At 41.5% G+C, this 10,000-nt stretch overlaps 1 protein-coding gene across 1 annotated transcript in view; it reads left to right on the top strand.

Annotated features, from left to right (window-relative positions):
• The window catches only part of LOC138007728 (staphylococcal nuclease domain-containing protein 1-like), a 34,617-nt gene that overhangs the window by 21,800 nt on the left and 2,817 nt on the right, over nt 1-10,000 (top strand). Inside the window, exons 17-28 of the mRNA XM_068854788.1 lie at nt 100-168; nt 594-666; nt 1,090-1,208; nt 2,030-2,122; nt 2,498-2,593; nt 3,221-3,295; nt 3,457-3,514; nt 4,665-4,788; nt 5,828-5,897; nt 6,015-6,067; nt 7,117-7,171; nt 9,424-9,471. Of these exons, the coding sequence (XP_068710889.1) occupies nt 100-168; nt 594-666; nt 1,090-1,208; nt 2,030-2,122; nt 2,498-2,593; nt 3,221-3,295; nt 3,457-3,514; nt 4,665-4,788; nt 5,828-5,897; nt 6,015-6,067; nt 7,117-7,171; nt 9,424-9,471 (933 nt within the window). The remainder of the gene's footprint in view (nt 1-99; nt 169-593; nt 667-1,089; nt 1,209-2,029; nt 2,123-2,497; nt 2,594-3,220; nt 3,296-3,456; nt 3,515-4,664; nt 4,789-5,827; nt 5,898-6,014; nt 6,068-7,116; nt 7,172-9,423; nt 9,472-10,000) is intronic.

Genomic DNA, 10,000 nt, shown 5'->3' with positions numbered 1-10,000 from the left:
AGCTTAAGTTAAGCTTAACTTTTTTTTTTGAGCAAGTGTGAGTGGGAAGTCCTCTTGTTGCCAGTGACATTGAAATAACGTTCAAGGTATCTTCTTTAGGAACCAGCTAAAGCAAAGCAGTTTTTGCCATTCCTTCAAAGAGCTGGAAGATCTACAGGAATAGTTGAAGTGAGTCGCGACTTTTTAATGCTAGTTTTACTATGGGGTTTGTCGCTATTCGATGCCCTGAAGGTTGGCACAAGTACGACCTCGTCCCACATTTGCGCTTTCACAAGAAAAAAATCGACCGAGTCTCTCGGCTTGTCACAAAGACATATCTTACCAACCATTAACCATCAGTAATGTGGCAGTTGGTACTATTTTTAATGATTCTCTGTTAAGTGTCACGAAACATCAGCCAACCTGGAGAAAGGCAAAACTCTATGTAGCTTGTTCGTAGCGTTTTCCAGCACTCATCCCTATATGTTTGCGTTTGCTTCATCCATTGCTTTGTGATTGGTTCATTTCGACTGGAGATTGTACAAGTTATTTCTTCAGTTTTCATTTTTTTTATCACGGTTAAGTACGTTCTACGTTTTTTTTGTCGCTTTCAGTTTGTTGCCAGTGGTTCCAGACTAAGATTGTATCTACCAAAGGAGACATGTCTTGTAACTTTCCTTGTTGCAGGTAAGGGTCATACATTGATTCGATTTCCCTCATGAAGTGAAAGGACGCCGGTCTTTGAATTCGTGTGGTAGTGTGATTACTTCACTCAGTGATTGGTTCAATGTTCTCGCGCCACTTTTTCAACCAATCAGAAGTGAAACCAAAACCAATCGTGGCTCGCGCGTGCACATTTTCCCGCGCTTTGAATCGACTACGTGTAATTACTTCGAGTTTTGATTGGTTTACCGGATTGTCTGTCCTTTTTGATTGGCCAAAGTCATTACTTTGATTTTGGTTTTATGACACTCGATTGAAACTCGCTCTAATTGCAATTTGTAATACCTAACCTTTCTACCCGAGTTGCGTTACCCACTTAGAAAATTTAAAACAAAACATGAGAATTTCTAGACTCTAAATTAGTTTTTGACGGTTCTGTTTGAGCAGGTATCACATGTCCTCGTGCTGGCAGAATAGTGACTTCTCAAGGCGTTATTGCCGCCGAAGGAGAGCCTTTTGGAGATGAAGCCTTGAGCTTCACGAAAGACCTTTGTATGCAGAGAGAGGTAAGGCTTGTGAATCACCTTCTCCTTCCAGACATTTTTGTGAAAAGAATGCGCAAATACAACAAAAGCAACAACAACAACCATCCATTTATTTGACAAATTAGAAAAAGTTTTACACAACAGAATTAATTAATTAGCCCAGGAAAAAAAACCACTCAGAATAGTCTCAAGATCCATTAATTTGATTAATCCTCACCTCACATGTCCAATATACATGAACTCAGTCGGGTCACCAAAAAGTCGACCCGACTCAGTTCGCGTGTATTGGACAACCCTCATCTTCACTGTGAAAACAGAGGGCTAGAGTGAGCATCTCGATTAGAAAATGTTATTATTCGTACTGCCTTTTTTCTGCAAAGCTGCAACAGGTTTGAGAGTTGTGGCATAAGTGTTTCCCCAGGCAATCTAGCCACAAATGAGGAAAGGATACACTAAGGAATAATACACATGTAACTGATTGAGAATATCCCTAGTAATAAAATGTCTAAGCTTAGATAGAATGTCAATGCCCCTTGAAATTTTCTTACCAACTTCATGTGTATGTTTTTTTTTCAATTTAAATTTCAATCAATGATAAGACCTAGGTATTTGACGTATGCAGTTTGCTCCACAGGCCTGCTCCACAGGACTGCCTTCTTCCCAATTAGAAGTAAAACCACAGCGTCTTACAGCTGGTTGCATCGTTTTCTTCAGATGCGAAATGAATAACTCATGTGATTGATATGATTGGCTTAAGTGTTCTTTTTGGCTTTGCTTTTTACGTTGTTTGCTTTAAAACCTCTTTGTGAGAAAAAAATTATTCTTTCATTATTTTTGGTTAGGTCGAAGTGGAAGTCGAAGCAATAGACAAGGCTGGTAACTTCATCGGCTGGCTGTTTGTGGACAACACCAACCTTTCAGTCGCACTCGTTGAGGTTAATCCCCAACTTTTCCATATGATTGACTGTGATTTCTACTTAATAGTTTGTGCATCTCTTTGAGGCGCAATCTGAGTATTTTACAGTTACAGTGAGAACCCGTCAAACTTTTAAACTGCATACTTGCAGTCTTGCGACGATGTTTAATTGCAACTAGAAATCGTCTGCTGTCTGCTGTTAACATCTCCAAGGTTAACGGGGGATGAGTCAAGGGTGTTGCTGAAAACCGATGAACGAACAACTTCAGTTTTACTGACTGGGATTCAGTAGGCCGGAACCATACTTCGATTGTAAAGAAAGGAACTAACGATTGTGAAGCATTTACGTTTGTCTTTGTTTTGTCCTTCCAAGTATTTGCTTGTATCCTTGTAGGCTGGTCTTTCTCAAGTCCACTTCACTGCTGAACGTTCCCAGTTCTATCATCAACTCTTTCAAGCTGAAGAGCAGGCAAAATCAGCGAAGCTTAAGGTAAACGTATCCCCTGCCGTATGTTAACGTTCGTTATACCAATCCTCATAAGTTTGGTTGTATCATTGTGCAGGAAAAAATGCGGCAAGGAAAGGTTCCAAAATATAATACCTCTTTGCAGAGCATTCCTGTAGAGCCATTTGCTTCCGTGCATTGGGGCCTAAGTTTTCTGGCGTTCTCGTTTTTACTCGTGTATAGCCGAAAGGTCGAGGCGAGTATGGCTATGGGAAGGGGGGATGGGGGAGGGCGGGCGGATTTGTCCACTCACTGATCAGTTGGCAGGGTGTCACTTTCGATGTTGAATGGAGTTATGTTTTCTCAAGAGTTCAGTTACGTACACAATCCTTATCATTTAATTCTACACTTAATAGATATCTTGAATAAAGTCATTCTTGCCGGAAATGGTGCTATCCAAATAACAAGGAAAAAATTTTTGCTGGTGGTAAACAGAAATTCTTTAGCACCGTTTAAATTATCTTGTTAAAAGTAGAATCAATGAGTTTATCAAAGGTTACCCTCGTCGATGTCGTCGTTGTCAGAGCTCCATTCTGGGTGACCACTGGAGCATCCCGGACGAGCGCTTTTAGCACGTATACAATCAATTAAATATGTTTTATTTCTTTTCAGTTATGGGCCAATTATGAAGAACCTAAGAATATTGTTGTCGTTGAGGAAGCAGAAAGAAAGTGCAATTATAAGAAGGTTTGTCGTCTTTAAAAAGTTATGGAAGCTCATATTATTGTGTATTTTGCCGTTTTGCCGTGTGTTGTGGTAAGTGAACGAAAACGGAAAACTTTTTTTTTTCCAAGAAATTGCAAAATACAGGATTTTGTAAGTGACTGACTGTAATTCCTTGTTTTTAGGTTGTTGTTACAGAAACAAAGCAGAGTCTTTCCTTTTGGGCTCAGCATGTTGACTCAGGCAAGTGGTCTTCGTCATTTTTTTCTTCATTTCAGCCAGTGCAGCTGGTAGTTTAGATAGAAATAGCACGGAGCGAGTGCTGTGACAGCAAGTGACAAAGCCGAGGGGGGAATTGTGCGGGGTCCCCATCGCGGCTTCGCGACTCGTTTCGCGTCCCCCTCAACAAAACCTTCTCGTGGGCAAAAGTTCTATTTACTCACTTTTTACGGGTATGATGTTAAAGTCTAGAGGGTTTTCGGTAATGGTAATGGATTTATTTGCTTCACATATCACATACAGTCTTATGGCGGTTTGCGGTTCTTTCTCTGGGGTAAGATCGGATATCACGAGGCCTATAAGGGCGCCTCTGGCAGCCGATATCAGTCCTTATTTCATCTCACCCAACCAACCCATGCATGATATCAGTCCTTATTTCATCTCACCCAACCAACCCATGCATGATATCAGTCCTTATTTCATCTCACCCAACCAACCCATGCATGATTGTTAAAGGAGGACTGATCACAAAACCGGTTTGTCTTCCCCTTACTCTTCACGAACAATGTTCATTACAGGAAAGGTTGTGAGACGGGGCCTGCGGTTTGATGTCCTTATCCGAGAAGACTTGAAAGTCCTCAGATATTTCTTAAACCCAGAGCGTTGGTCTGAGTGGGGATTGAACCCGCTATCTTCCGCACGAAAGCCTGGTGCTCAACCGACTGAGCCATCGGTCGTCGGTTTTTGTTCACATTGTCGCGACATTATTTGTCGTCTTTGCACTCATTTCATGAAAGGATGTAGTACAATTTTTCTTCCTCCGACTAAACACGAACGAAAGGACACACGGGCGCCCTTTAAGAGCATTACAACTTTAAGTTCCTGTGATATTTAATTGTAAAGAGTTGTTACCAAAAGCGGGACGGTTTTTATGGCGGTGACCTTAGAATGAAAGGCCCTCTGCGTTTTGGTTCTCCTAGGATTTACATGCAACTTTTCTCCGCCATTCGACTACTTGTCACATCTTAATTTTTCTGACTGAGATTGATTTTGTTTGAACATGTGGCGTTCGGACAATCCCGATTTCTTTGCATAAACAAATTCTGGAAAAATATTTATTAGACGTGAAAGCAATTTATGAGAACAAAGCAAAAGATTTTGTTACCTTTTACAGGTGGCCAGCTGGAGAAACTTATGGATGATCTTCATAATGAGCTTAGTACAAGCCCGCCATTACCTGGTTCTTATACAGCAAGGAAAGGAGATCTGTGTGCAGCTTTATTTGTGGATAATAACTGGTTAGCTTCTTTCACCTATTCATTGAATTCGGAGTTAACTTCGGTGTCGTTTAAATAGCGCGTATCAATGCGAGAATTTTGTGATGGTGATAAGTTTTCCCTCTCATGTAGAAATTGGAAATATTTCATTTCGCACTTGAACACGGTTTTTAAAAGAGGACGAGTTGAACTTGGAACTTGCAATCGTTTCCTCCTCGTTTATTTTGCCACCCAATGTGGCAGGTGTTCGTAAGGGAAGGATTGATTAGGTAATAAGAACTTCGGGTGCGCGATATGTTCAAATGCACTTTCAACGAGGAGCTGCGAACGTGACATGGTTGTGGAAGCTTAACTGGCAGAAGACGCAAAGTCGTTTGCCGTAAATCTTCTATTAAGCCACCGAGGGGGACTTACTTCAAGCACGTTTGAACTTGGAGGCAGTGTGGCCCGGTGTGGCCCAGTGGTTAGGGCGCTTGCCTTGAGATCGGGAGATCCCGGGTTCAAGACCCGCTCTGACCACTCGCTGAATTTGTTCCTGGTAGTCCCTGGTTCAACTTCCCACCTGCACTTGTAAATAGCCAACCGGTTTGCCTCCGGCCAGTTGGGATTCTTAACGGTTGTTGTTGTTGTGTTCTGTTGTTTCGTTGATTGTTTCATTGGCCCTGAAAAGCCCCTATGGGGAGCGGTCAATTAAGTATGTATTGTATTGTTTGACAGTAGGAGGTGGGGAAGAGCTAGATAGAGAGTGGGCTTATTTAATTCAGTGATACGCGGTTTCCGGGTCCCCTATACCGCTTTTTCAAACAACCAGAAGGTGGTATTAACGGTCCATAAAAGTGGAAAAGCTCAAGCACAAGAAGTTGGAGGTCATCCAGCCGAAGGTCAAAATCTATAAAGAGGATTTTAGATTTTAGGACAATAAAGGATTTACGTAATTTGAACCGAGTCGGTGGTCAGCGGGAACTAAACCCAAAGCGTGTGCATTCCAGTCCAAGGCTCTAAACAAGGAACCACACGGCCTCTTGCATGTTGCTGTAACCTTTGTTTTCTTTCTTCGCAGGTACCGAGCGCGCGTAGAAAACGTTGTTTCTCCAAAACAAGTTCACGTGTTTTACATCGACTATGGAAACGTAAGAACTAGGCGATGTACTTCGTTGCCATTTGGAATGTGTGAAGTTCATTATACAGTTTGATGATATAACCGATCATTTTGAAATGTGTCTGCGTTGATGTTGTCTACTTTGCAGAGAGAGGCGTTACCGGTCACGAGGCTCTGTCCACTCCCTTCTGCTTTCCACAGGTAACAGAAAAGTTCAGCGACCGCACTGAGTTGTTCAAAGCCCGTTTATCTTTATCCAATGAATAAGTCGCTGTTATATGGCAAGGAATTCTTAGGCTATACGGAGCACTCTGTTTGGTTAGTTTTCGGTCGGGATTTTACAGTACGAACCATTACCATGGAAACGGGCCGTTTCCATATTTACAGGTACAAGGAAAGGTTACGTTTATGCAAACGTTACCTGAATAGAGTGTAATGTGAAGTGCTAGATTTCTATCCCATATGAACCATGTGAGCGTTAAATGGGCCCACAAAAGGACAGAGAAAAACTCTGACCAGGGTGGGAATTGAACCCACGACCTTCGGGTTAGATCACCGCCGCTCTACCGACTGAGCTACAAGGTCAGACGGGAGCAGGCCGGTGGGCACTGAAGATGTTAAAGTCACGGCAATGAACATGTACAAGTACAAGGAAAGGTTACGTTTATACAAACGTTGGCCGTGGGCACTGAAGATGTTAAGTGCTACAATACGGAAGAGTTCAACCTGGAGATTTTAATAAAACAATTATTCTACTCGGGCTTGCTGGATATAAAATGATTATAACCGCTTTATATACATCTTATTCGATGGTTTAACATATAATACGCGCGGATATTGTACCAATTGCGTAGTATTTATCCAAGGGCCACAGGGGCGGGGAAAAATACGAGCAACGAGCAAAATGTCCAGACGTATTATATGTTAAACCATCGAATAAGAGATTTCCTTTTTCCATTACAAAAAAACGGTGTTTCACTTGGCTATGAAGATTTAATGGCGAGATTTCTGTCCTCTGTCTTTCACCTGCAACCACGTGAAAAAACGTCTCTTGAGACAGATAAATTTGACCGTGTTACGTCAAGGCTACCATTTAAGTTATTGGAGATGGTGGCGTCAACGTAGCGAAAGTCAACAATCCAGACCATGGAATCCTTTGTCGATTTGTTGAACACATTTCGACAAGCATCAAATGAAACGGTCAAGAATTGATTTAATTTATTTTTTTTGGATATTTATTCGTTCTGCAGTTTTCCTGCTCAGGCACATGAGTACCACATGGCATTTATTGAACTTCCAAGTGATGTAAGTGATAACAAGTAATTCATTTTTTTCTTCAATCACATGGAACTTTGATGCGGTGAAGGCCGACTTTCTACTTAAATCTATGTAGATCAAGAATGTCGTACTTTTGATTGAGTTTGTTTCCGCGAGTTTTTCGGTAAATGTTCGCCGAAGAAAATTTTTAAGACGTTTTGTTTCTTATCGCGATCGGGCAGTATGCGAATCAGCAGTGGAATGAAGTTTTTCCAAAAGAACAAATCTTGCGGTTTTGGGCGGCGCATGCAGCCCGAGAACGACGACTTGCAGCGCATGCGCATGACCTTATGACCTCTTCGCTAGCGTCCAGGCCCCGGTTGCTCGAAGCACGGTTAGCCCTAACCGATATTAAATACCATGGAAACCTATAGGTTTTGATACCTCTTAACCAACGGATAGCGCTAACCAGGCTTCGAGCAACCGGCGCCTGAACAAAGAAATGGCGGTCATGCTGGTTTCCCAAACTAATCCCCCGGAAATTAAGGCTATTTCTGTTCTTTTGTTTCGGGCCAAAACATGGTGGATGATTACAAGAGTGAAAAAGCTGCGACGTAGTATGTTACCTTAACAACAGCAGAGTCGTCTAAAAGGACTCCACATTTTACATTTAAATGCTTACATCAAGCACAAACTGGGTAAACTCCATTTGTTATCGCGGGAAAGTGACTAGCAGGTTATGTTAAACCTGTTTTGAGAAAAAATTCTGGAGCGAACTTGGAGCTTTCTTCACAATTGGATTTGTATAAACTTTAAAATTAACCTGCTGAATATTTTCCAGTAATAAAAAAGTGGAGTCACAGTGTTTGTTTTTGAGATGTAAGGTGGCTTTCGTGTTGCTGTGGTGACCAATTGCGTCGTAGTAATAAGTGCATCTTATTAAGCAATAATTTTTGTGTCATATTACCATAACATTGCTGTTAAGTGAAGCAGCGCCATATATTCAATTCTTCTATTAAGAGAGTCTCTTGAAATTGTTGAAACTGGCTTGAGCTACTTAAAGGGGCTATGTCACGCAAAATTATGTAATTTCACGACGCCCAAAATGCCCAAAAAGAAGAATGAAACATTGCAATAACCACTTAAAACTGGTGAACAACATAGAGAAGCATGGATGGGCACAAATGGACAAGATTGGAACGGATTCCATGTGGGTAGTCTTAAAAAAAGTTGGCCCACTTTTTTCTAGTTGATGGCAAATTCCCTGGATAAGGTTGTATTTGCTCAGAATTATCTTGTTTGTGATGTAACTTTTATTTTATCAGTAAAGGAATGCCGCATTATCATTGTCGAGTTTAAACTTGTGATTAACTAAACATCCTAAATTAATTAAGCAGACTCGCTGAGAGGAGCCTGGGTTGTGTCAAGCTTCTTGGAACTGTGCAAGTTTCTTCTTAAACAGCTACGATCTTTTGCTTAGAAAGTTGACGTTCGAATCCTCAATGTCAAGATGTGACCTCCATATACACTATCAGAATATTATTCCCTTTTACTGTAAACGGAATATATACATTCATACAGACATACATACATACTTAATTGAACGCTCCCCACAGGGGCTTTTCAGGGCCAATGAAACTCAACGAAACGACAGAACAGAACGACAACAACTGTTAAGAATCCCAACTGGCCAGAGGCAAACCAGTTGACTATTTACAAGTGCAGCTGGGAAGTTGAACCAGGGACTACCAGGATCAAATTCAACGAGTGGTCAGAGCGGGTTTTGAACCCGGGATCTCCCGATCTCAAGGCAAGCGCCCTAACCACTGGGCCACACTGTCTCCACAGTCTAAAAGATCACGATTACCAACCAGTGTATTAATAGAAAGTTTTCACGTGACGTCACGGCGGCTATGTTGGTGTACCTAAACAATAGAACGACCGCCATGTTGGTGGACCCAACTAATCCTTTGGGAATTGAGCTCTATTATCATGCAAACGTTTTCCTTTGTTTCGGTGGAAAAACAAGGTTACTGTTCACGTGAGTGAAAACACTCAATAGCGCATTTCCGAGTGGCTGTTTGCCTCGGTTTCCAAGCGAGTCCTGGTGCTCAACCATTCAAATGGATAGGAGTGGTGTATTTTCATGCAAATTAAACTCCTTATCATTTGAATGGTTTAGCACCGAGACTCGTTTTGAACCAGAGGCAAACAGCAATTCGGAAATGGCCTATTCTGAATAGCAAAAGACTTCGACCTGGCTTTTACTGAGCACGTTCATTTCCTTTTGTTTTTTTAAGGTGGAAGCAGTAGCTGACGCTTTGGATGCTTTCAAGAATCTGGTTATGGTAGGTCTCTTACTTTTGAGTTGAGAATCCTCAGAAGTACACAAGACATTGTCATTTAGCATCGGGATACAATAATGCGCATATTTGCGGGTGTGTGCAGCAGCTTGCAATCACCTTATGAGCTCAGCCACCAGCGCAGGAGAAAACAATTTTAGTCTTCAGGTTTTTGCTCTTTGCTCTTGAGGGCACTGAAAAGGGCTTTATGACAAAAAACAATTGTGCGGAACTTTGCCATTGTCTTCAACACAAATTTATTGTGTTAGATGAATGTGTTTCAAAAGAAAGATTTTTAACGATAAAAACGTTACATGACGACGACCTCATGTCATCATTGTCGAATGTGAAAAAAATTAATTAAGTGACATTATATGCACAGAAGTGGGTGTGTGTGGGAATTACAAGAATGCGAATAGTTGAAGTTGGTGTGCGTGATTTTTTAAATGCTCCTAATTTACGAACAAAAGACCGAAGCTCAATACCTAAACTAAAGTGACTCTATACGCGCGAAGGTCGTCAAAACGTCATGTAG

This window comes from Montipora foliosa, chromosome 6 (genome assembly GCF_036669935.1).
Source record: "Montipora foliosa isolate CH-2021 chromosome 6, ASM3666993v2, whole genome shotgun sequence".
Taxonomy (NCBI): Eukaryota; Metazoa; Cnidaria; class Anthozoa; order Scleractinia; family Acroporidae; genus Montipora; species Montipora foliosa.
Note: the sequence above shows the minus strand (reverse complement) of the source record. Positions and strands in the feature narration are given on the sequence as shown.